General features: G+C 42.2%; 2 protein-coding genes and 1 pseudogene across 18 annotated transcripts in view; all 3 read right to left on the reverse strand.

Annotated features, from left to right (window-relative positions):
* Positions 1 to 4,123: 4,123 nt before the first annotated feature.
* LOC309654580 (dual specificity protein phosphatase 22 pseudogene) lies at positions 4,124 to 18,519 on the reverse strand (annotated as a pseudogene). Its single transcript, XR_014268280.1, has 2 exons — positions 13,783 to 18,519; positions 4,124 to 13,749 (listed from the first exon to the last, which is right to left on the reverse strand). The product of XR_014268280.1 is annotated as a dual specificity protein phosphatase 22 pseudogene (transcript).
* Positions 18,520 to 18,891: 372 nt separating this feature from the next.
* Positions 18,892 to 22,402, reverse strand: RPS17 (ribosomal protein S17). The gene is made up of 5 exons (XM_082448908.1): positions 22,254 to 22,402; positions 21,817 to 21,968; positions 21,121 to 21,226; positions 20,581 to 20,646; positions 18,892 to 19,018 (listed from the first exon to the last, which is right to left on the reverse strand). Exons 1-5 carry the CDS (start codon positions 22,254 to 22,256, stop codon positions 18,938 to 18,940), a joined length of 408 nt encoding a protein of 135 aa, XP_082305034.1. The 5' UTR covers positions 22,257 to 22,402; the 3' UTR covers positions 18,892 to 18,937.
* A 2,042-nt stretch (positions 22,403 to 24,444) lies between these two features.
* Positions 24,445 to 27,462, reverse strand: part of CPEB1 (cytoplasmic polyadenylation element binding protein 1) — a 96,840-nt gene continuing 93,822 nt past the window's right edge. For all 16 annotated transcript variants that reach the window (XM_082448734.1, XM_082448735.1, XM_082448733.1 and 13 more), the window contains 2 exons: positions 27,065 to 27,145; positions 24,445 to 25,642 (listed from right to left, as the gene is read on the reverse strand). In XM_082448734.1, the coding sequence (XP_082304860.1) occupies positions 25,532 to 25,642; positions 27,065 to 27,145 (192 nt within the window). In that variant the 3' untranslated portion in view covers positions 24,445 to 25,531. The remainder of the gene's footprint in view (positions 25,643 to 27,064; positions 27,146 to 27,462) is intronic.

The following is a 27,462-nucleotide window of genomic DNA, read 5'->3' on the forward strand; positions in this document are numbered from 1 at the left end:
AATTACTCAAACACTTAGCAACTTAAAAGAACAAACATTCATTATCTCAGTTTCTGTGGGTCAGGAATTTGGGAGTGGCTTAATAGGTGTCTCTCATGGGGTTATAGTCAAGATGTCGGCTGGTGAGTGATACCAGTGAAAATGGAGTAAGGATCTTCAAAAATTATAACCTCCATAAAGGCAATAAGAAAACTGACAAAAACTGTCAGAACAAATTTTTCAGAACTCTGGAAGTTAACCAAACGATTGCAGCAATCTGAGGAGTTTTAATCAAGAAAAGTATCTAAATCTCAATAACAACAGTGAGCTTTGTGGCAATTTAACTTATCCTATTTTCATCCCCCTCTCTCCAGCTCCATGACAGCCTTGAAAATCAACAGTCACAAGTGAAAAATAGCAGCCTGGCAGACAACAGGAGAGGTGAATCAGGGTTGGAGCTACTTAAAAGCTTCATTCCCGTAGACTTGTCATTATATGACCTGTCTGGTGGCTCCCTGGAAGGCTCCACTTGCAAGGCCGTCTTTACTGATTAGACTTGGAGCTTGTCCAATGTGAAAATCTTTTCCCTGGAGGTGTTGGTAAAAACATTTCAATGCAATAGTTTGATTTTATGGCTGCTCTAGGCAGTGGATAACAACTGGGGCAAACAACAGGCTACCCAAAAAGCTTAAAAGTAAAATCTAGGGAAGGAGATGTCCATAAAGGCTGTGAAAATCTGACATACTCCTCAGAATCTATAAGGTTAAGGTATATGTAGGATTGTGTGCATGCTCAGAAAAGAACTGATAATGCTGTCACCTCTAGCTGATGTTGAGGCTCCTTACAAGGAGAAAGTGAAGTCTAAGGCAGAGTTGTCAAGTGTCTGGCCGAGCGCTGAAGGCATGCCACAACAAGTATACAGAACCCCTTGGCAATGACTGGGTGATTTATTGGTTCCATACATTAAAGGAAATCTCTGACCAATCATTAGCTGGCCACTAATCTAACTGAGCAGACTTCAGTGGCCACACACAGAAAAGAATACAGACCTTACAAAAATAGTTCAGAAAAGTCATTAAACAAACGACCCCAGCAACTACAAAAACCTTTGAGGATGAGGGAAGAACCTGATTTCCAGAGTTCCCACATTATATCAATTTAAATGTCCAGTTTTCAACAAAATGTTACAAGACATGCAAAGAAACAAAAAAGTGTGATCCATGTGGGGCAGGGGAAGCTATCAACAGAAACAGTTCCTGAGGAAAACCAAAGACTGACTTTATTTATTTATTTATTTTTTGGCCACACCACATGGCTTGCAGGGATCTTAGTTCCCCGACCAGGGATTGAACCCAGGCCCTCGGCAGTGAAAGCATGGAGTCCTAACCACTGGACTTCCAGGGAATTCCCCAGACCAAAGACTTTAAATCAGCTATTTAAAATATGTTCAAAGAACTAAAGGAAATACTATCTGAAAAACTACAGGAAAGTATTTTTAAAATGTATTACCAAAGAGAATATCAATGAAGAGATAGAAATTATAAATAAAGAACCATATAGAAATTCTAGAGTTGAAAAGTATAATGACTGAAATGAGAAATTCACTAGAGGTGTTCAACAGCAGATTTCAGCAGGTGGAAGAAGGAATCAGTGATCTTGAAGATAGGTAAATGGGGCTTACCAGTCCTGAGGAATAGAAAGGAGAAAAAAAATAAAGAAAACTGAACAAAGCCTCAGAGACCTCTGGGACAGCATCAAGTGTACCAACATATGCATAATGAGAAGACTAGAAGGAGAAAAGAAAGACCAGAAAGAATATTTAAAGGAATAATGGCAGAAAATTTCCCAAATTTGATGAAAAACATTTGCCTACAGACCCAAGAAGCTCAATGAACTCCAAGTAGGATAAACTCAAAGAGAGCCATACCAAGACACATTGTAATCAAACTGTTGAAAGCTGGAGACAAGGAGAGAACCTTAAAGGCCACCAGAGAGAAATGGCACATATCATGTGCAAGACATCCTCAATAAGATTAGCAGCTGATTTCTCATCATAAACTATGGAAGCCAGAAGGCAGTGACATGACATGGCAGTGAGATGTGGATGGGCATCCAGTATATAAAGATTTAATGTGGATGATAATAACAACACAAAGGAAGGGAGAAATAGAGCTATATAGGAGCAAAATTTTGTATATTATTGAGATAAAATTAATCTTAACTATTGAATAGATTATTATTAATTAAGATATCCAGAACAACCACTAAGAAAATAACTCCAAAGATATTATATAATAAAAGAAATGACAAGGTATTAAAATGGTGCACTAGAGAATATCTATTTAACACAAAGAAGGCAGTCATGGAGAAATAGAGGAATAAAAAAGACATAAGACATACAGGAAACAGCCAAAAGGAAGGCATAAATTCCACCTTATCAGAAAGTACACTCAATATAAATGGATTAAACACTACAACTAAGGTGGAGATTGTCATAAGGGATTTTTAAAAAACAATCAAACCTTACGCTATCTACAAGAGACACACTTTAGATTCAGACACAAATAGGTTGAAACTAAAAGGAGAGGAGACAATACACCATTCAGACAGTAACTGAAAGAGAACTGAAGTGGCTATACTAATATCAGACAAAGTACACTTTAAAACAAAAATTGTTACTAGGGACAAAGAAGGACATTTTATCATGATAAAAGGGACAATCTCTCAAGAAGATATAACAATTATAAACATATGTACCTATAACAGAACACCAAAATACATGAAGCAAAAACTGACAGAACTGAAGGGAGAATTAGACAATTTAACAATAATTGTTGGAGTCTTCAATACTCCACTTTCAATTATGGATAAAATGAGTAGACAGAAGATCAACAAGGAAACAGACGATTTGAACAACACTATAAGGCAACCACTTAGAATGCATCTATAGAACACTGCATCCAACAACAGAAGTATACACATTCCTCTCTATCATACATGGAACATTCTTCAGGATATGCCATATGATAGGCCATGATGTAAGTCTCAATAAGTTTAAAAAAACTGAACTCATACAAAGTATTTTCTCTGACCAAAATGGAATGAAACTAGAAATCAATAACAGGAAAATCTGGAAATTCACAAATATGTGGAAATTAACACAATACTAAATCACCAATAGATCAATGAATAAGTCACAAGAGAAATTAGAAAATACTTTGACATGAATGAAAATGAAAACATAAGAGGCTAAAATTTATGGAATGGAGTGAAAGTAGTGCTTACAGAAAAATTTACAGCTGTAAATCACACAATAAAAAAGAAGACAACTCAAATCAATAGCTTCTTAATACGTTAGTGTTTGGGTTGGCCAAAAAGTTTGTTCGGATGTTATGGGAAAACCCCGATGAACATTTTGGCCAACCCAATAAAAGAAGTGCAAACTAACCAAAGCAAACATTAGGAAAGAAATAATAAAGAGTATAGCAGAAGTAAATGCAATAAAAATAGGAAAACTATAGAGAAAAATCAACAAGACCAGAAGTTGATTCTTTGAAAGAAGAACAAATTGAAAAACTTTGGGCTAGACTGACAAATAAAAAAGAGAAAAGACTTAAACTGTTAAAATCATGAATGAAAGATGGGGGGGCACATTGCTACCAACCTTACAGAAATAAGAAGTTTTATAAGAGAATACTATGAATAACTATATAACAACACATTAGATAACCAGGTGAAATGTACAAATTCCTAGAAAGACACAAATTAATGAAACTGACTCAGTAAGAAATAGAAAAGTTGACTAGACCTACAATAAGCAGAGATAGAATGAGTGATCAAAAAGTTTCCCACAAAGAAAAACTCAGGACCAGATGGCTTTACCCCTGAATTCTACCAAACTTCTAAAAAGAATTAACACCCATCCCTCTCAAATTCTTCCTAGAAACAGAAGAGGAAGGAACACTTCCAAACTCATTTTGTGAGGTATTACCCTGATACCAAAACCAGACAAAGATATCACAAGAGAACTATAAACCAATATCATTTATGAATATAAATGTAAAAATCCTCTATAAAAAACCAGCAAACTGAATGCAGCAACATACAAAAAAGTGATATTTATCTCAGTAATGCAAGATTGGTCCAATGTAGGAAAATCATTGTAAAACATTTTATTGATAGAATAAAGAATAACTACATGATTGTCTCAATAAGCACAGAAAAAGCATTTGACAAAATTCTACTCTCTCTTGTGATAAAAACACTAATAAACTAGGAATAGAAGGGAACTTCCTCAACCTGATAAAGGGCATCACAAAAAACCCACAGCTGACATCATGCTTAATGGTGAAATACTGGAAACTTTCTCCCTAAGATCAAAGATATCTGCTCTCACTCCTTCTATTCAACACTGTTCTGAGGCAATGTACTGGAGGTACTCACTAGGACAAATAGGCAAAAAAAGAAAAAAGAAAGAAATAAAAGGCCTACATATTGGAAAGGAAAAATTATGTCTATTTGCAGATAATATAATCTTGGATACAGAAAATCCTAAGGAATACACACACACAAAAACCCATTAGAGGGCTTCCCTGGTGGCGCAGTGATTGAGAATCCGCCTGCCGATGCAGGGGACGCGGGTTTGAGCCCTGGTCTGCGAGGATCCCACGTGCCACGGAGCAACTGGGCCCGTGAGCCACAACTACTGAGCCTGTGCGTCTGGAGCTTGTGCTCCGCAACAAGAGAGGCCGCGATAGTGAGAGGCCCGCGCACCGCGATGAAGAGTGGCCCCCATTTGCCACAACTAGAGAAAGCCCTCGCACAGAAATTAAGACTCAACGCAGCCAAAAATAAATAAATTAAAAAAAAAGATAATTAAAAAAAAAACCCATTAGAGCTAGTGTTGGGGCTCAGAGCAGGCCACCCCAAGATATGTCACATGGCATACTGATTATTTTGAATTAAAATTACTTAAGAAACAGCTAGCGGAAAAAAATGATATAAAAAATACTCTGACCTCCCTATTTCCCCCTGAAAGAGGGGAAAAAAAATCTCCCATGTGTAAGTATCCTCCCTATACCAGGAAGATAGAAAGCATCCTTATCATCAGAGCTAGAGAATTCAAGGCTGAGAAAGCTGTATTAACAAATTTTGCTACTTCTTTACTACTCTGCAACCCCAAGCACAAGACCCTTTGTTAAATTTTCACAAATAATTGTTTCTTTGCTTAAAAATGATACATAAACAGCCTGCTTTGGTCACTTTGAGGGTCCCATTTCTATGAGACCTCCACGTGTACAAATTAATTTTTTTTTCCTCCTGTTAATCTGTTTTGTGTCAATTTAATTATATACCAGCCTGAAGAACTCAAGATGGGTAGGGGGGAAATGTCCTTCTCCCCAACAGTAGCAAGGTTGCAGGATACAATTTCAATAATATAAAAATCAAGTGTAGGGACTTCCCTGGTGGTCCACTGCCTAAGACTCTGTGCTCCCAATGCAGGGGGCCCAGGTTCGATCCCTGGTCAGGGAACTAGATCTCACATGCGGCAACTAAGAGTTCGCATGCTGCAACTAAAAGATCCCGCATGCTGCAAATAAGACCTAGTGCAGCCAAAAAAAAAAAAAGAAAAAAAGTCAAGTCTATTACTATAGAATCAAAAAATGAAGTTAAGGAACTATATTCAATATCTTGTAATAAACTATAATGAGAAAGAATCGAAAAAAAGAATATATATACACACACATATATATGTATAACTGAATCGCTTTGCTGTACGCCTGAAACTACCACAATATTGTAAATCAACTATACTTCAATTTTAAAAAATGAAATTAAGAAAATTCCATTTATAATAGCATCAAAAAGAATAAAATTACTTAGGAATAAAGAAATACATGGCTTGTATACTGAAAACTACAAAACATCACTGAAATAAATAAGTTGAAAAATATCCCATGTTCATGCATTGGAAGACTTAATACTGTTAGGCAGACAGTAGTAGTCCCTGTTAAGGGTTGAACTGTGTCCTCCCCAAAACAATACATTCACATCTTAACCCTAGTGCCTCAGAATGTAACCTTATTTGTAATAGGGTCATTTGTAAATGTAATTAGTTAAGATGAGGTCATACTGGAATGGTGTGTGCCCCTAAATCAATATGGTTGGTGTCCTTATAAAAAGATGCTAGGAAGAGACAAGAAAGGATTCACCTATAGGTTTCAGAAGAAGCATGGCCCTGAAGACACCCTGATTTCAGACTTCTAACCTCCAGAACTATGAGACAATACATTTCTATTGTTTTAAGCCACCCAGTTTGTGGTTTTTACTATGGCAGCCCTAGGAAACTAATAAAGTCCACAAATTGATTTATGGATTCAATGCAATCCCTTTTAAAGGCCCAACTGCTTTTTTTTTTTTTTTTTTTGCAGTAATTGACAAGCTGATCCTAAAAATTCATATGGAAATACTGAAGACCTGAAAAGCCAAAACAATCTTGAAAAAGAACAACAAAGTTGGAATACACACACTTCCTAATTTTAAAACTTTCTATAAAGCTACAGTAATCAAGACTGTGTAATACTGGCATAAGGCTAGGCATAAGTTAATGGAATAGAATTTAGAGTCCAGAAATAAACCCTTACATTTATGATTAACTGATTTCCTACAAGGGTGCCAAGACCTTTCAATGAGGAAAAGAACAGTCTTCAACAAATGGGGCTGGGATAACTGTATATCTACATGCAAAAGAATGAAATTGGACCCACTACCTCACACAACATACAAAAATTAACACAAAACAGGTCAAGAACCTAAACATGTGAGCTAAAACTACAAAACTTTTAGATGAAAACATAGGCGTAAATCATAGTGACCTTGGATTAGGCAATGATTTCTTAGATATGATACTTAAAGCATAAGCAACCAAAGAAAAAAAGATAAATTGGATCTCATCAAAACTTAGAACTCTGTGCTTCAAAGGACACTATCAGAAATGTGAAAAAACAATTGATAGAATGAAAGTATTTGCAAATCATGTATCTGAGAAGGTCCTAGAAATCAGAATATATAAAGAATTCTTGCAACTCAACAATAAAAGATAAATAATCCAGTTTTTAAATGAGCAAAGGATTTGAATAGACATTTCTTCAAAGAATATATACAAATGGTTAATAAGCACATGAGCAGATGCTCAACATCCTTAACCACCAGAGAAATGCAAAACAAAACTACAGTACAATACCACTTCACACATATTAGTATGGCGTCATCAAAAAAGGCAGTTAATAACAAGTTTTGGTGAGAATGTGGAGGAACTGGAATCCCCATACATTGCTGGTTGGAATGTAAAATGGCGCAGCTACTTTGGAAAACGGTTTTGCAATTTTTCAAAAAGCTAAACATCAAGTTACCATGTGACCCCAACAATTGCACTCCTAGGTAATATACTCAAGTGAAATGAAAACATATGATCACACAAAAAATTTTATACATTTCATAGCATTATTCACAATAACTAAAAAATTGAAACAACCCAAATGTTCATAAACTGATGAATATAGAAACAAAATGTGGTACTATCCATACACTGGAATATTATCCAGCCATACAAAGGAATGAAGTACAACATGGATGAACCTTGAAAACATTATGCTAAGTGAAGGAAGCCAGACACGAAAGGCCATATATTATACAATTCCATTTATATGAAACTTCCAGGCAAATCCATAGAAATTAAGAGTAGATTAGTGGTTGCCATGCGCTGGGGGTGGGGAAATGGGGAGTGAATTGGTATGAGGCTTCCTTTGGAGGTACTCAAAATGTTCTCAAGTTATACAGCAGTGAGAGTTGCACAATTTTGTGAATATACTAAAAACCACTATATTTATACTTCAAAAGGGAAAATTATATGGTATGTGAATTATATCTCAATTTTTAAAAATAAGATGTTGGGACTTCCCTGGCAGTCCAGTGGTTGGGACCCCGTGCTTCCACTGCTGGGGGCACGGGTTTGATCCCTGGTTGGGAAACTAAGATCTTACAAGCTGCACGGCGTGGCCAAAAAAATAAAATAAAATAAAAACCCGGGAACTCTTTAAAAAGAAAAAAAAAAAAAAAGATGTTATCCAGGCTGCAATCATCTGAAAGCTTCACTGGGGCTGGAGGGTCTGTCTACTTCCAAGATGAGTTTCTTACACTGCTGTTACCGGGAGGCCTCAGTTCCTCAGTTTCTTTGCAACATGGCAGCTGGCTTGCCACAGAGCAATTGATCCAAGAAAGAGCAAGGAGGAGGTCACAAAATATATTGATGACTTAGTCTTGGATGTTACACACTATCACTTCTGTCATGTTCTATTAGTTATAAGGGAGTCACTAAGTCCAGCCCATAACCAAGAGGAGGGATGAAACCTACACCTCTTGAAGGGAGGGGGCTTTAATAATGTGTGGACACACTTTAAAACCCATCACATATACATGTAACATATCTAGGACACAAAATAAACTGACAACAGGGCTCCATGTGCAAAGGGGGAACTAGAAGGCTGGAGGACATGAGTTGATGGAGATTGCTCACCGTAAACTCATTTTTATCTTTTGAATTGTGAACCACGTGATGTGCTGCCTGTTCAAATAATTAAAAACAATCTTAAAAATTTTTAAAAATTCATTTTCTTTTAAGGAAAATAACTTGCTTTGCTAGCTTAATTTGTTAGGTTGAAGTCCTAAATCAAATTGCACTTTTATAAATAAAAATATATTTTTATATATTTATATTCAACTATCCACACATACATACACATTTTCTCATTCCCTAGCTCCTAATAGCCAAGGTTTAACAAAAGAAAAAACTGGAGGGCTTTCCTGGTGGCACAGTGGTTAAGAATCTGACTGCCAATGCAGGGGACACGGGTTCAAGCCCTGGTCTGGGAAGATCCCACATGCCACGGAGCAACTAAGCCCATGAGCCACAACTATAGAGCCTGCGCGTCTGGAGCCTGTGCTCCGCAACGGGAGAGGCCGCGACAGTGAGGCCCGCGCACCGCAATGAAGAGTGGCCCCCGCTCGCTGCAACTGGAGAAAGCCCTCGCACAGAAACTAAGACCCAACACAGCCAAAAATAAATATAAATAAATAAATAAATTTATTTAAAAAAAAACAAACAAACAACAACAAAACTGGAATCCTTCTTTGGGTTCTAAAATTGGATAACCTAGATGAAACGGACAAATTCCTAGAAACACACAAATTACCTAAATTGACTGAAGAAACGGAAAATCTCACTAGACCTATAACAAGTAAAAACATTGAATCAGTAATCAAAAATTTCCCAACAAAGAAAAGTCTAGGACCACATGGATTCACTGGTAAATTCTACCAAAAATCTAAAGAACAATTAACACCAGTCCTTCTCAAACTCTTCAAAGAAATAAACTAGGAGAACACTTCCCATCTCGTTCTATGGGGTCAGCATTTCCCTAATACCAAAGCCATATTAAGACCATCACAAAAAAGAAAATTACAAATCAATCCGTTATGAATATCAATGCAAAGATCCTCAACAAAATACTAGCAAACCAAATTGAGCACATTAAAAGGATTATATACCATGACAAAGCGGAATTTATAATAGAAATGCAAGGGTTCAACATAAGAGAAAAATGAATGTAATATATCACAGTAGTAGAAGGAAAGAAAAAAAATACTGTCATCTCAATTGATACAGAAAAGGCATTTACAAAAGCCAACACTCTTTCATTATAAAAACTCTCAGAAAAACTAGGAATAGAGGGAAGATTCCTCAACATGATAAAGGGCATTTATGAAAAAAACCACAGCTAACATTATGCTCCACGATGAGAGATTGAAAGCTTTTTACTTGTAATTTCATGAATGAGACAAGAATGCCTGCTTTCACCACTGCTATTTAACACTGTACTAGAAATTCTAGCAGAGCAATTAAACAAGAAAAGAAAATAAAGGCATCCAAATTGGGAATGAAGAAGTAAAACTATCTGTATAGGTGACACGATCCTACACATGGAAAATCCCAAGGAATGTACAAGAAGGTTACTAGAGTGAATCAACAAATTCAGCAAAATTGCAAAAATCAGTTGTTTCTATATACCAGTGATGAACAATTAGAAAAGAAAACTGAGAAATCAATTCCATTTACAATAATATCTATGTGTGGGTTTTCAACACCAAGCAATTCGCCAGTTCTCTGTAGACACCAACTGGGTGCCCTACAACTTATTTCACTTCTGACACTCACTACCCAGAGTTAGCGCAGACCCCACAGATTAAAATCTCAATCCCCCTACTTCAGATGCTAGTCACAAGTTTTAAGTCCCCAGGTTACCCATACTTCTGTCTGATTTGGCTACAAATTGGGGGTTCCCATGACCCCATCTCAGGTTCAGTAATTTGCTATAACAGCTCACAGAACTCGGAGAAAAACTTTACTATTACTGGTTTATTATAAAGGATACAAATGAACAGCCAGACCAAGAGGTATATAGGGTGAGGTCTGGAAGGATCCTCAGCACAGGATCTTCTGTCCCCAAGGAGTTTGGGATGTGCCACCCTCCCAGCACACATTCACCAACCTGGAAGCTCTCCAAACCCCATCACTTAAGAGTTTTTATGGAGGTTCAAATATGTAGACATGATGGATTAAATCATTGGCTATTGGTGATTAACTCAATTTCCAGCCCCCTCCCCTCCACAGGTCAGGCGGTGGGGCTAAAAAGTTCCAAGCCTCTATTCACATGGTTGGTTCCTCTAGCAACTAGCCCCCATCCTGAAGCGATCTATAGCCCACCAAGAGTCACCTCATTAGCATAAACTCAGGTATGGTTGAAAGGGGCTTATTATGAATAACGCTCAGGAAATTCCAAGGGTTTTAGAAGATTTTGTGCCAAGAACTGGGGAGAAAGACCAAATATATATTTATTATACCACTATAGTGCAATCTAAAAGAATAAAATGCCTGGGAATAAATTTAAGCAAGGAGTGAAAGCCTTGTTCCCTGAAAATTACAAAATATTCCTCTAAGAAATTAAAGAAGATCTAAATAAGTGGAAAGACATCCCATGCTCATGGACTGGAAGACTTACTACTGTCGAGATGTCAATACTACCCAAAGCATCTACAAAATTCAGAGCAACTCCTATTAAAATTCCAGTGGGCGTTTTTTGCAGAAATGGAAAAGCTGATTCTCAAATTCAGTGCATGGAGTCCATGTAATAGGCTGAACTGTATTCCCCAAAATTCATATGCAGAAGCCTTAACCTCCAGTACCTCAGAATATGACTATATTTGCAGACAGGGCCTTTATAGAGGTAATTATGTTACAATGAGTCCGTTAGGGTGGGCCCTAGTCTAATCTGACCGGTGTCCTTATTAGATGAGGAAATTTGGACACACAGAGACCAGGGCTATGCATGCATAGAGAAGAGCATGTGAGGACATAGCAAGAAGACAGCTAGCTCCAAGGCAAGAAGAGAGGCCTCGGGAGAAATCAAACCTGCTTACATCTTGATCCTGGACTTCTAGCCTCCAGAACTGTAAGAAAATAAATCTCTGTTTAAGTCTGTGGTATTTTGTTATGGCAGCACTAGCAAACTTATACAGCCCAGGTAGACAAAAAAAAAAAAAAAAAATCTTAAAAAAGAACAAAGTGGGAGGACTCACACTTCGTAGCTCACTACAAAGCTACAGTAATCAAAACGCTGTGGACTGACAGAAGGACAGACTTATAGACCAATGGAAAAGAATTGAGAGTTCAGAAACAAACCCATACATTTATGGCTAACTGACTTTTGACAAGGGTCTCAAGTCCAATCAATGGGAAAGGAATAGTCTCCTTAACAGATGACGCTGGGACAACAGGATTTCCATATGCAAGAGAATGAAGTTGGACCCCTACCTCATACCATATACAAAAATTAACACAAAATGTATCAAAGGATTAAATATAAGGGCTAAAACCATAAAATTCTTGAAAGAAAACATAGGAGTAATTCTTCATGCCTGTGGATTTGGCGAAGGATTCTTAGATATGACACCAAAAGCATAAGCAATAAAAGAAAAAATAACACACTGAACTCTGTCAAAAGTTAAAACTTTTGTGCATCAAAGGACATTATCAACAGAGAGAAAAGACAACCCACAGAATGAGGGAAAATATTTGCAAATCATATCTGATAAAGAATTAATATCCAGAATATACAAAGAACTCCTACAACTCAGTAACACCCAATTTAAAAACTGACAAAGAACTTGAACAGACATTTCTTCATAGAAGATATACATATGGCCAATAAACACCTAAAAAGATGCTCAACATCACTAATCATTATAGAAATGCAAATCAAAACTACAATGAGATACCACTTCACACTCACGAGGATGGCTATTATCAAAAAAACAAAATCAAAACCAAAAAAAACCCCAGAAAGTAACAAGTTTTGGCAAGGATGTGGAGAAATTGGAACTCTTGTACACTGCTGGTAGGAATGTAAAATAGTGCACTTGCTGTGGAAAATAGTATGGCATTTCCTCAAAAAATTAAACATAGATTTACTACATGAACTAGCAATTCCAGTTCTTGGTATATACTCAAAATAACTGAAAGCAGGGATTTAAACAGATATTTGTACACCCATGTTCATAGCAGCAGCATGCACAACAACCAAAAAGCAGAAGCAACCAAAATGTCCACCAAAATATGAATGGATAAACAATATGTGATATGGGGAATAGGGAGTTATTGTTTACCGAGTACACGGTTTTTGTTGGGGATGAGGAAAAAGTTTTAGACATAGTGATGATGGTTACCATAACACTGTAAACATATTTATTGCCTCTAATTGTACAATTATGAATGGTTAAAATAACAAGTATTATGTTATATGTTAAAAAAAAACTTTGCCACAGTTAAATACAACTACCAAAATTCATGGAACTGATGATGGTTAACTCTATGAGAGTGAGTAAAATTCACTGCTAACAGTACTGGTTCAATAATTGACAGATTTAGATATTTTCTACAGAATACGTATTAATGAGTAACATAATGAATAGCACAGGTTTTAAACCCTTTACATTTCTGCAAGCTTTGAAGTCTGTCCAAATAAGCCCTTTCTGCTCTTCACGTATTTCTACCAAAATCAGCTGTAACATTAGCTCAGCCAATTCCCACTTCAGGTTATACTGAATCAGTGATTTCTCATCTTTAAAAATATTCTCACCTGTAGTTGTTCTATGCAGATTATTCTAGAGGCTAATTCTTTAGACTCTTCAAAGTTGGCATTGACTCTTGCATAAACAGCTAAGCAGTATTGGTAACATTTTTTGACTCATCAAGAACCAAGGAAAACCATTCAAAATCATTTGCCTTGTTTTGAATTGACTACTGATATTGCTCCCAATGTTCTCAACTCTTTAAGCAACCATTCTCACCCCTTTAAGCAACCATTCTCACCCAAAGGCTAATAGTTTTAAATAAGTTTACTTACTCTGCACACGTTTCTTCCAGAGAAATTAACTCACCATTGGTAAACAGCTTCCCTTGCCTACCTAATGAATGGGCTACTCATACCTTAAAAACATAATATTTAAAGCCCAGTTTTCTCTTTTTCTTTTTCTTTTTTTTTTTTTTTGATGACACAATTGCATATGTATTGTTTAAAATGAAAGCAGGCGAGTTCACAAATTACTTCTGGACACTGAAAAATGAACTCTGGTTGCTTTTCTTCTGGGCAGCACCTAAACTCTGGCTGCTTTTCTTCTGGGCAGCACCTAAACTCTGGCTTTGCAACATTTCAGGTACATTACAGTCTTCTGAGAGAGGCCCAGTACTTCAGAATCCCTGGGGTGGCCAGAATGCCTCTGGCTTCTTCCGCATCCCGCAAAGGGCTCTCTCCGTACTCCTCCTTCAGCCACTGGCGGAACTGACGGACCTGGTGCTCCTCAAACTCCTGGAGCTGCCTCTGGAAGCCCAGGTTGGGGTTTGCATAGGACCTCCCTGCACGCACAGTGCGCAGGGCATCTTCCCAGCCGAAGTCGGTGACCGTCATGATGTATGCAACCACCAGAGTCACGCTCCTGGAGACGCCAGCCAGGCAGTGAACAAGGCAGCCCTCACCTCGCAGACCGCACTCGTGGATGAATTTAATACTTTCTTTGAAATGTCTTGTCACATTTTGATATGGTGAATCCGCTGCTGGAATGCACAGGTATTTAACCCCCTCCAATGTTGGCCTGGCACTGTCGTGCACAGATAGAATGTGTGTCACCTTGTTCTTGCTCAATTGCTCTGCATCTCTGGCATCTTTGAAGTTGCCGATATACAGGCCAGGCAGGATCTTGTTCATCCCATTCCCCATGGCGGCCGCGCGGTCTAGCGCCCGGGGCGCGGCGGCAGGCGCACTGAGGGCATGTTGGAGCGGGCGAGGGAGCAGCGAGCGGGGGAGCAGCGGGCGGGCGGGCAGGGGGCACTGCGCGCCCGCAGCGTAAACAGCAACACGGACCGGCGGCGCCCAGGCCTCTCTGTCCACTGCTCTCCTGGTCCCCCGCGCCCCCCGGGCTCCCCGACCGCCGGGCCGCGGCACAGGCGCCCCTGCAGGAAGGGGCTCGCGGCGCCCGCCCCCCCCTGGAGTGAGCCCGGCGCCTGCCACGCCGGCCCCTGGGACTTGTGGACACGGTTCCTAGGGGCCTGGCCGGGGCGCAGGAATTATGTCTCCCGGGGGCCGGGGCGCAGGGACATGACTCCTGGGAGCGGGTCCCTCCAGGATTATGGCTCCTCGGGGACCCGGGCCCAGGGCGCACGCGCACCCCCGCCCCGGGCCGCCGTCTCCCTGCGCGTTCCGAGACTGGGCGGGGAGGGTTCTCTTTTTTTTAACGTTAAGTATGCACTAATAATTTTTTAAAAATTAAATGTCACGATATGGTGATAGGTATGGCCCTCAAAACACTATTGAGTTATAAATGTATAACTGCAATCTGTACTGCAAAGTGGTAACACTGCCGCGTACTGTCTCTGTGGCAACTATTTAATTCAGCCAGTGTATCAGGAAAACAGCCATCTACAATTTGTAAACGAATGTGGCTGCATCCCAATGAAACTCTGTATGTAGACACTGATTTGAATTGTATAGTTTCCACAGGCCACAGTATTCTCTTGTTGTTGCTATTGTTTTAAAGCATTTAGAAAAGTGAAAACCATTCTTAGTTCATGGCTTACCCAGAAACAGGCAGCTGCGCATAGTTTGCTGACCCCTGCAGTTGAAAAAGAGAAAATGAGCTTTACTCACATTCCTCACAATTGAATCCGGTGGTTTGTTTTTTTCCAGTATCTAATGAGGAAAAGCAGCAACCTCAAGTAAAGTAAAAAGAAAGTTACACCTCCAACTGCTAGTTCTTTGAAACTATGGATAAAATAAACATCTGACAAGTTTAATTTAGAAAAGAAAACAAACGTAACATTTAAAATGACACATAATAACATGGAGTTTTCCTAATTATGAGAGAAAAACTATAATTAATTATATACTAATAAAATTAAAAATATTAACAACATAGGCAATACAGAGAATATGAATTTACAGATAGAGGGGAAAATTTGTGCTTCAACTGTTAAGAGCAACAACCTGGGTTCTGATTTGGATTCAACAGAGAGGCTCTGCACCTTTCACTCCCTTAGAGCTATTTTACAACTCTGTAAGTTGTAGATACCTGATAATACAAATAATTCTTATCTATAGACAAATGCAAATAAATTCTGTTGGGTAGAGGTTCAGCTGACTTCCCTCCTGTGGAAGTCAGTTTTGTGTCCATTTATAAATTCATTTCAACGTTCTTTTACTCCAAATTTGTCCTTGACTTCTCCTTTGAACTGACTGTAACATCTCAGTTCTGAGTTTTTAAAAATGCTTAACATGTGTTCATTTTATATCCATCTGTATGAGAGCCATTTCACTTTGTTGAAAACTATACTTTAACACAACTAAGGGCAATATAGAAAAAAAGAAGATAATTACCTCCAAAACTTTCCTGGGGCACTTTCAAATCTTGAAGAAGCAGAGTCTGTGACACAGAAGGCAGAAGAATCTCTTGTCTATTTTATGCGAAGAGCATTAGCTGACCCCAAACATGTGAGACTGCACCGAGGGCCAGCCAGAGCTAGACGCTAAGCTGGCAACTTCCAAACCCAGCTGGGATCGGAACTGCCAGCAAGTACCTGTGAAAACACCCACGCAGGCCCCACCCACCTCCTGAAGCACAAATCACGGCCCAAATCAGGGGCAGGGCCTGGCCACCTGCTTTTAACAAGCTCCACAGGAAGTTCCAATGAGCACAGGTCTTATTTTACAGATGAAAAAACTAAGGCCTAGAGAAGCTCCTCGACACTGATGGGAGGATAAAACAGCTTCTTCATGTGGCCCAAGTCGGCTTCCTCCTCCTCCCCCGACCCTTCCCATCCCTCATCTAAGTTATCTAGAGCACAGGGCCTTAGAAGTAGAGGAGCCAGGCAGATGTAGAATAGCAATGACACTGCCTCCTAGTGGGCGAGTGTGGCAAACGTCGCAGCAAACGGCCTTGTTGCTGGTTTGGCATTTTGTTAATTTTCTTACCCATTGGTAATTTTAACCCAGCTCTAATTTCTCCCCCCATACAGAAAGCCCACCCCTTTCCTCATCATTGATACCAAAAACCAAGAGGAAAGGCTTCTTTATACGGAGCTGTATTTAGAAGGCAAGAGTATTTGCTGAGAATGCCCGACTCCACACCAAAAAATGGAAAGAAAAAGTTTTAAGAGAAAGCTTTTCCTTACTGTACAATACTAATAAGTATAAAGGTAATAATGGAGTTAAAATATTAATAGATGCTATAACTAGTGAGTGAAAAGTTGAAGAACAGGATATTTAGCCTAGAAATACCTCTTTACAACTTACAGTGGAGAAACTTGACAGATGCCCCTTAATCCAAGTGCTCAAAGTAAACATCACTAAAACTCACCAAGTATTCTGTGCCTCCCAATATGATCCATCAAGTACACAGTATCGCTTCTGTGGTACACATCTTCCTTGACTTATGATGGGGTTATGTTGCAATAAACCCATCGTAAATTGAAAATACCCTAAGTCAAAAATACATTTAATATACAACCTACTGAACATCATAGCTTAGCTGAGGCTATTTTTAATGTGCTAACACATTAGCCTACAGTTAAGCAAAGTCATCTAACACAAAGCCCATTTTATAATAAAGTATTGGGTATCTCACATATTGAACACTGTACTGAAAGTGAAACAATGTTTGTATGGGTACAGAATAGTTAAGTGTATTGGGTGTTTACCTTTGAGATCACATAGCTGACTAGGGGCTGTGGCTCACTGCCACCGCCCAGAATCATGAGCCCTACCACGTATTACTAGCCTGGGAAAAGATCAAAATTCCGTATTTGAAGTAATATCCACTGAATACGTATCACTTTCACACCATCCTAAAATCAAAAAATCTTAAATCGAACCATTTTAAGTCAGGAACCATCTGTATTCCTACAGAAAAAAGCTCAATTAAATCTAATTGAGCCGACATCAAACCCAAATTGAAGGACATTCTACAAAATCAGCCAATACTTTTCAAAGACAGACATGGAAAGAAAGCTGAAGGACATGAGAACTAGATGTAGTAATTCTGGGATGGATTCTGAACCAGGAAAGAAAACTATGGAAGATATTATTGGGAAAATTGGCAAAATTTTATAATGGACTATGGATTAGGTAACAGTATCATATCAATGTTAGATTTCCCGATTATGATTATTGATCTGCGGTTATGCTTGTTCTTAGCAAACTGACAATAAAATATTTGGAACAAAAGGGCCCATCTCTAACTTGATCCTAATGGATCAGAAAAAAAAAGTGTGTATAGAGACAGAATATAAAGCAATTGGGGCAAAATGTGAGCTGAGGTCGGGTAAGAGTATTTAAAGTTCTTTGTGCTATATATTCTTGCAATTTTTCAAGTTTGAAATTGTATCAAAATTGTTACAATTTTTGTATTGCTACAATACACATTTTTAGGATGTTTGTTGCACATATCTGCCTGACAGAACCAGATGTGCAAGGATCAATGGAGAGCCAGACTGACCTAGGTCCTGCCACTACCTTGCAGAGATCTTGACATGCACACGTACACAGAGGCCCAGCTCAGCCCAGGACAGTCAAGCAGAGGAGCCTGTGCTGCAAGCTGTCCTCCCACTGCTCAGCAGGGACCAGCCCAACCCAACACTCTCCACAACACAGAGTTGGACCCACAGCCTCAGCAGCTCCCCAAGCTCAGATCCACCCACCCGGGATCCACCCAGTGGGATCCACCTAGTGAGCTCGGCCTCCCTTGAACTGACACATCCCCTTGTGTTTCACTGATCCTCCCCCACACATCCATTCACACTCAATCTCCTATGCTCCAGGTAATGGCCTCCACACCCATCCTATCTCCCACCCACAGAAAGCCCAACCCTCACACACGTGAGGAGCGTTACCCTTTCAAGATGGGCAGGTTCATTAACCCAAACTGCATGTACTCAGAAGAGGCTGAAGCGCAAACACGCGGGCATACAGGGTGAGGAGGGAAAGGCAGCTCCTGACTTTTGTCTGAAGCCAGAGTGCGTGCTCAGGGCCTGTGAGGACCAAGAAGGGTAGAGCTGGCAACCAAAGCAGTGATGCAGGTGTCCAGACTCAGGCCTCCTAATACATCCATAATCTGTATGGGCACTGCCCACAGGCCACTTACAGGTGCGTCACACTGCAGACCGCTCTTCTTCAGGATACTTCTCCCTTGAGAAAGAATTCCTGCCCTTAGCTCCACCGGCACCCAACCCCACAGATGACACAGGCACGGTTGTTGTCCGAGGTTTATTGAAAATATTACAGCACAGCAGAAAGATTCAAACGGCTCCACGTGGTGTTTTGAAATTCATCCCAACTGTAGGCTGAGTGACCTGCAGGTTGGACAGACTGCCAAAGTCCTGGAACAATAAAAAGGGGCTTAGTGTGGCTGTACTGGTGAGATCTGTGTCCCGAGCCCCGGCACCACCATTAGGCTATGCTTTTGTCAGCCTCCACAACCTTGGGGTCAGATTGGTGGGACCCTGCAGAAAACCAAGAGAGCCTTCTCCTCCCCACCCCAGAGCAATAAACTCTGTAGGGGGTCTACCTGCGATCTGAAGGATCCTCCACAGTCAGCCATGAAGGAGCTGTCCTGTGCACTTTAAGACATTTAACAGCATCCCTGGACTCTATCCACTAATGTCTGCTAGTATCCCCCAGCTGTGACAACCAAAAATGTGTCCAGCTATTACCAAATGTTCCCTGGGGGGTGCAAAATCTGTCCCTTTGAGAATCACTACTCTAAGGCATATACAGTGCCACTTCATTTCCAGGACCAGCCCTCAGGTAGGAGGCATCACTTATGCAATCAACATTTGTGAAGGGCCCGGGTAGAGTAGTGGTAGGACAAGGTCAGGGCCTGCCTTTAAGGTGGCTCAATCTAAGTGCAAAGAACCCAACAGCATATGTATAGCTGATTCACTTTGTCATAAAGCAGAAACTAACACACTATTGTAAAGCAATTATACTCCAATAAAGATGTTAAAAAAAAAAAAAAAAGAACCCAAGGGCCCACCATATAACCAGAACTTAATTCCTCATTTTATCCTCAAAAACCAATTTTACAGTTGAAACTAAAAAGATGCATTCCAGAGTAGTATTTCAGGAGAAAATGATCTGTAGCAGGCTTTAGCTGTACTGGTTATGTTTTTCTGAGACTAGAGGGTAGTATATGGGAGTTCACTCTATTCATTATCTTTTTGAACGTCTTAGACGTTTCATGATCATAAAAAGGAAAAATAAATTTGCTCTAAATCACCAACTGCCTCCTGGACTTTGAAGCTCATGCTTTCACCAAACTGCTAAAGTACTAAGATATGTCACAGAAGACACACTTATCAAATTGTACTGAAGATAGCTGAACTACCGAAGTAGTCCCCAGTTAGCAACTGGAAATGAGACCACAGCTCATTTGAGTGGTTAGCATACAGACACAGAAGTAAGCAGGCAGACTGAAAAGAGAACTAGGGATGGGACCAAGGGGGTAAATGTGAGAAGCCAGCCACAAAATCGAGAAGAGAACAGAAGGAACTGAGAGAAGGAGTGCTCTGGAAGTCCTGGGAGAACAGCCACTGGATTTGGGAGTTGTCCTCGTGTGGAGGGCAAACTGAACCTTCAATTACTAGCTAAACCCACTTTGGAGGCAGTCTAGGTTAGTGGTTAGAAGGGTGGATGGATTCCTATCCCTGCCACCTACTAGCCTTGAAGTTACCATTTCATCTTCTATAAAATGTAAATAACAGGATGTGCCTCATAGGACATACTGAGGAAAAGGGAAACACCATATAGAAACGTTGAGATTACCTAATATATTTTAATGACTCAGTAAGTGTTACCTAGAGGTATTACTATAGTATAATATAAAGCTACTGATGGTTGGTGACCAGGGAAGCCCTACTTTAGGAATTCAGCAAACACTTACCAAGAGCTTCAGCATTTCCTTAGTGTCAGGATCTACTTCAATGATTTCCTGATCCAGGGCTGAGACCTAGAAGGAACAAGGCAGGCCCCAAATAGCAATGAGGTATCTCTCACCTTCCCTGCCTTTTCTCCAAGATTCTTAAATGAGGGACAAAAAAAGGGGGTGGGGGGCGGGGATGGGTGGCATAGAGAGGATACAATAGGATCCCACGAATTCAGTATTTAGATAACCTTAAGATTGGGTTTATACTTCAGGAATACTATGCTAGGGCAAATAATCAAACCAGAAGACATAAGTCACCGAACAAACATCATTAAAAGGCTCTCATGTATAAAACAGAATGGACTTACATGATCCCAACAGGTTAGAACAGAAGCTAACATACAGGCAGGTAGATTATGGGCACCTACAGCTGGTCAAGGGGTATATGGAGACTCAGCTGAGGTCTCTTTGAAAACCAGGTACCTGAAACAGTTCTCAGAAACCTGCTTTATCTTTCAGGATGAACAAGAGGTCCAGAATAAGACCCAGAAAGTTTACCTCAGGCACGTAATTATCTCTCCTCTCTCTCTCCTCCTCCTGCAGCTTGATGGAGATACCTCTCACTGGGCCTCTCTGAATCCGCTTCATCAGATGTGTGACATAGCTACAAAGTACAAATGCCCAAGAACACACACTGGCTCCCACTGGTACCCAGAACGTCTGGATGTGTATGTAGGAGTTTTAGTTCTCTTCCCGCAGTGAGAAGGGAGAGGATTCACCACCTTGGAAGCCCTGACTCTGAACCTCCTACACACACAAAACCTCCACACGCAGCTCCGCTTACCTAGGCATGCCTGTCCCTTTGGTGTCGCACATCCTCTCTATTCAAATTCGCTTTCAAAGCTATCAAGTATTCCCAACAAACCTTCACGACCCCTCCTCCCAGCCTTCATTTTCTTTCTTTCGAATTCCAATTTACATAAGTTAGCATTAAATCACGTACGCCCTTACTTAACGTTAGTCTTCCAGAAGTCGACTGTGGCTAACCTCGTCCAAGCGCCACCGCCAGTCAAACCGCCAAATAAAACGCGAACATAAGACAACCCCACCAAGAAACCCGGCAAAGGCACACCTGCAGCGCTCTTCTCGGAGCAGCGGGAGACTCGTGCTAACCCAGCTCCCACGACCCACCCGCGGGGCCACGGCTCTCCGTCTCCCAGCAGGCCCTGGAGGCCAAGCGCCGACTGAACTCACCCTGCGATCTTGTTGCGGAGCTTCTTGCTGGGAATGATGGCGATCTCCTCGCACACGCGCTTGTTGGTGTGGAAGTCGTTGCCCAGGCGCGTGTAGTACTTCTCAATGATGACCCGGGCCGCCTTCTTCACGGTTTTGGTGCGAACGCGGCCCTGCGGGTGGAGAACACATGGTCACTCGCGACTCAGGAACCCCCTCCGGGGAACAGCGCGGCGTCACGCCCTGACCGGAGCGGGGTTCGTGGGCTGGGTCTGAGCCCAGGAGGGGAGAAGGCCGGCCGGGCAGTGCTGGAGCGCGGGGTCAACGCGGAAGCCAGCGGCCCACGGAGGCTTCGGCCTCACAGGGTACTGCGCCCCTCCTCGCGGGCTGGGGGCCGTGCAAAGCGGCGGATGGAGAACGATTGTCAAGGGTACCAGCTTGGAGACAAAAACACCTACCATGTCGGCGGGTCCTTGGTAAAAGGAAACAGGAAACACAAGAGAGGCCTATAAAGCGCAGGCCAGAAAGCCGCTTCCGCCTAGTTTGAGATGCGCTGAGCCCACTGTAGCGCAGCACAGCGACCCCTAGCGGGGCGGGGCGGAATGGAACGGAAGTATGAAGGGCCAATCGCCACCCAGTGGGCGTGGCGAGTGGCTGACCCGCCCCGCCCTGCCCCACCTAGGGTGGTCTTACGCAGGTCTCTCTAGACCCTTCTTCAGTGGTTAGGTCGCCCATTAAGTGCCCCAGACTAAGAGCGGCGCATCTCTCCCACACATGCTGGGGAGAGGGATGAAGGCTTAAGAGCCATCGGGAAGGGGGGAGCACGGAAAAGTGAGGAAGTAGGGGATGGCGCCGTGCACAGGATCCCCACCCAATCCCATGGGTCACAGACTTGTGTCTAGCCTGGTGGAGACACAGGTGCAACTGGGAGAGAATTATCTCACTTCTTCAGTCTTTGCTCAAACGTCACCTTATCAGAGGAGCTTTCCTTCCAATTTATACAAAGTAACACTGCTATCCTTTTATCAAAGTTGCTCTAGTATTTCTTAGCACGTCACAGTGACTTGTCTCAATTTTCTCAGCTAGGGATGAGTTCCATGACAGTATGGCTGTTTTGCCTTGAACAGTGCCCAGCACAAATCAAGTTCTCAAATGTTTAAGTGAAAGGCCCAGTTCACCTGTAGTGCTCCCAGCTGAGGCACTCTCTTCGACCACCACCATCTTAAGGTTGTTCCTGCTGTACCCATCCACAAACCAGGTCCTTCTGAGGCCACCAGCACAGGCTACCCCTGGTGGCCTCATTAGCCTCGGGAGTGCCCTGCTCCTTATCTCCAACTTTGCTTAAGTGGGTTCCAGGCCCCCACCTGACTTAAAGACTGGGCTGCCCAGTTTGGATGAGTTAAGGGGCACCAGGCTGTGCTTCATCCCCCAACTCAACTCCTGGTCACCTTGGACAGTCCAGTCAGTCTCTGAACTGACTGAGAATGGAAGGCTGAAGGACAGGAAGCCTTTGCCCTGAAAGTAGCACCTGGACAAGAGAGGGACCGAAGGGGAGAAGAGATGACTCTCTGAATAGGATAGGACAGACCAGGACACCAAAAGGGAGAGTCAAGACTCTGCTTCAAGAGAGATGCAGTTTACTTTACCAGCAGGCTTCAAACTATGCTGCTGCCAGTCAGGCCTCAAGGGAAAGATGAGGCCTCTCATTCTTGGCTGAAGGGACTCCCCACCCCCTATGATAGTGACTTCTTGCACCTCTCACGGAACAGATGCTTCAGTGTGCAGGGCTCCCTCCGCCGCAGACTAAAATGGAATCTTCCAAAGATCACTCCAGCAGCTGGGCCGAGGCACAACCTACCTGAAAAAATCAGCAGCAGACCCTTTCACAAATCCTGGGATCCTGCCTGTGGGAAAGAGTCCAGATGATAGTCCTGAAGAACAGCAAAAATTTACTCCCACTCAGTAAAGAACTGGGTCAGCACAGGTGACTCCAAGAGATAGGAAGCCTCCCAAGAAGAATCAGCTCTGAGGCTTACAGGAGAAGCTGAGAACAAGTGGCTCGTGCCGACCTCTGGGGAGCTATGCCTCCAGTTCCTCCAAGCTGAGTCTAGGATTATGAGAAGAGGAGCCCCAAGAAGTTTATTTGTGAGGGCTTTTTACATACCTGGACTAGAGGTACCCACTTCCCAGAGAGGCACCTCCGAGGTGCATTTGACCACGGAAGTGACCAAGAAGGACTTACAGGGGCAAGTCCCCACATGGCCCCACTATCAACCTGGGTTGGAATCTCATCACAGAAGATCCAAGGAAATGTGGGTTTTTACTCTGGAATCTTGGTGTCCCACTGCCCCCTTTTTCCCACAGCTCAGACACAGAGACAAAACCAGAACTCTGCTGCAACGTGTTTATTATGTGCCAAAAAAACTACACCACAGCTTACTCCACACATCTGTAGGAGAGTGCAGTCTTGCCTGCATATACTACAATGAGGTAGAGACTTCACACACAGCTTCACAAAACCCACAGAGTAGCTGGGATATGCAACAATGCAACGTCAGCTCAGCAGGAGGGAGAAGGAGGGGGTTATGACACTGGTTCTTTGGCACACAGCTTCCCAAAGAGGGGCAAGTCGTTTTTTTTTTTTAAAAAAAAAAAAAAAAAGAAAAGAAAAAGTCAAGTTTTCAAATTCCAGTAGCATTTCGTCAACTGCAACTGTTGCTTCATACATTTCTCAAATGAAAGAAATAAGGGAAGGGTACTTGTCCCCTCTGAGAGAAAGGGCTCCTGTGAGCCTTCATCTGCCCCCACCAAAAAGCAGCCCTTTTTAGCTCAGTTACAAAAGAAAAAAGTCCTGTGACTTTGTGATTAAAAACTTCTATCAACCCTCCCCCCCCACATAAGTGCAACTTAAGAAGGTGCAATAAACCATTTAAAACTATATACAGCAGCCACTCAAACACCGTTTATCCGGTCCAGTTTCAAATCCAAAAAAAATTTTTTTTTCTTGGTTGCAAATGCCTTGATTTGCAACCGTGAGAAACAGTGACCAGCAGTCCCCAGACACAAATTTGCTATAATGTTAAAAGCTGCCAGGAAAGAAAAAAAAATCTCTTGTTCCAAACGACTTAAAAACTGTTTTAAGGAGTGTAAAAAGGAACCGGTAAAAACCCTCGAGCGTAAAATATGAAATATGATTTTGGTTTAAATGAAGAGCAAAGTCTCCTTGTTGTTTACAGTAAAAAACACCAGCTGAACACTCAGTTTATGCCGTTCAGGTGGGGGTTAAATAAATGGAAAGGCACTGTATGGCAACTGCAAGAATGAAACCAATGAGACCTGCACATCATCACCATCAGTATTGCAAGGAATGTAAAAAAGCGCTTTCAATAAATAAACCTAAATGTAGGCATCGTGTCAATACCTTCTAGACACGTAGTTCTTTTTTGCTTTTCATCGGCAAAATGAGGAACTAAAATCTGGGAAAACTACAGAGTCGCTTGGAGGGTGAGCCTGAGGGTCCTTGCCCTGGCACACCCCCTGAAAACAAAACCCGACAAAACTCATTGTGCATTAATTAGTGCAGAAACAAAGACAGATTCAGCAAGTGCAAAGGTGACTACGATTTTCCCTTGTCCTCGGGAAGCCAGCTCCCTGGTGGCCAGTGGCAGGGTGGTACAGGCTACTGCCTGACCTGCCAGCCTCAGGCGCCACAGGCCACTGGGCAAGGCCAGCTCCTCTAGCTGGAATCTCGGTTCTTCTGGTTCCGCATCAGGGGGCTGTGGTGGCGCAGGCCCTCCATGCTGTGCCGCCAGTGCCAGCAGCTCCGGCAGAAGTACTTGAAGCACACCTGGGTGAAGTGGAGAAAAACAGAGAGAAGCCAGGCCTGTGTCAGCACCAGCCAGGGGGGCAGCTGCATGAGCTGCCTGCTCTGCCCGAGAGGGAGTGGGGGATTCCCTATGGCCTCTGTGGGGTTAGAAGAGATGGTCCTGGGGATCCCTCTCATCCCCAACAGAGGCCTGACCAAACCATGGCAAATCCACTGCCCGTTTCTAAGGGTGCCCAGACTTAATCCAGCATGCTGGGCTCCTACTGTGTAGAGACTGTGCCAGCTTCCCTCATCTCCTCTTAGCACCACAGCTGCTCTTCCAGTCCCCTGCCCTTCCCACCTCCTATGGAGCAGCTGTAGCACACGCCTGCTAACATGGAGAACACTTAAAGACAGTGACTCCGGATCCTAATGCCGGGCAGCACGGCTTCCTCGTCACACTAAGTGAGGAGAGGTCACTGGGCACTACACCTCAGTCCCAGGCCCACACTCCCGCTGGTTGTGTAAGCCCAGGCAAGCCACTAACTTCTGAGCAATTATCTAAAAATGGGGATCATCTGTGGAAGATACACACACACACAAAAGCCTGCTAGAAAAGGCTATTCAGAGATACTTATTCTCAGGCTTTACCCAGCAACCCAAACTTACTTCACATCCTCATTTTGCAGCCTCAGTTTAACTACTGTCTACCCAGAGACTCAAAACCTGAGTGACAGCACCACTGCAAAATTAACTAATTACGGATGCACTGCTAGTATTCGAACACGTCCCAAACTTGTCTTGTTGCCAGCAACACTGGCACTACTTGGAAACTTGTCAGAAACAAGGCATCTCAGGCCACACTCCAAACCTACTGAATCAGAATCCGCATTTACACAATATCCTTAGGTGATGCATATACAGACTATGAGAAGCACTGCCCAAATACATCCAGATCTGTGCTCCACCACCCAGACACATTCAACAAAAACTGCCATGCTGCTTTCTGCCTGCTTCTGACAACTGGGTACAAACCAGGTACAAATATCAAAACAGTCCAGAGATTCGGAAGTAAATAAAGCAAGCTTCTATGCATAGGGGAAAATCAATCTAGAAGGCCTTAGACTTAGAATAACAGTGCCTGGCTCATAAGTACTGCTGACCACACCCCGCAGGTTCCTATCATCCTCAAAAACCACCATTACCAATAGTGCCACACTGAAAACCAACATCCCAGGCAAGGAGAAGGCCAAAGTATCAAGACTCAACGAGCTTTCCCAACAGTTTTGGGTCAAGTGTGTCTCTGGTCTGACCATCAGCAAACATTACTGCTGCCTCTTCTATGCTCTTAAGACAACCGCGAGGTACCTGAGAACTCCAACATTCCATGTGACAAACGAGACATGACAATCTTTAATTGAGGGCGGGGATTTTATAAACATCTCAAGTGCCCAGGGGACTCACCTGATCTCGACAGAAGAAAGGACCAGGCTGAGAACTGCAGATATGACACAGAGAATCTTCTAAGTAGGGGTCAATCTGAACCTGCACAAAGCAAAATAGGATAATGAAGTGGCTGCTTCTCACCAGGAGGCCAAATGGGCCAGAAGAGAAGGGCACGTTATGGGCCATCCATATGAATACAGGGGTTTCCTGTTTTAAGGGGGGCCCAGAGAGAACTATAGGCAGAGAGTACAGAGATCCTTGATGGCAGGTGCCCAAACTGCAGAAGCTGCCAGGCTGGCTCTACAGAGTGTGTGCGACCACACACACTACTGCCTGGTCTTCACGGCAAACCGGACCGTGGCACTCTATCATCCAGCAACAAGTAAGCAATAAGAAAATGCAGGTCAGGCTGGAGA

The sequence above is a fragment of the Balaenoptera physalus genome, assembly GCF_965194825.1.
Source record: "Balaenoptera physalus genome assembly, chromosome: 2".
NCBI classification, from domain to species: Eukaryota; Metazoa; Chordata; class Mammalia; order Artiodactyla; family Balaenopteridae; genus Balaenoptera; species Balaenoptera physalus.

Excerpts from the sequence above, each read along its gene's own strand:
- RPS17 (XM_082448908.1), bottom strand. Across the intron at positions 20,647-21,120 it reads GAGATAATTACGTGCCTGAG|GTCTCAGCCCTGGATCAGGA; the intron begins GTAAACTTTCTG and ends TGTTCCTTCTAG. Across the intron at positions 19,019-20,580 it reads AGGAAATGCTGAAGCTCTTG|GACTTTGGCAGTCTGTCCAA; the intron begins GTAAGTGTTTGC and ends TTATTGTTCCAG.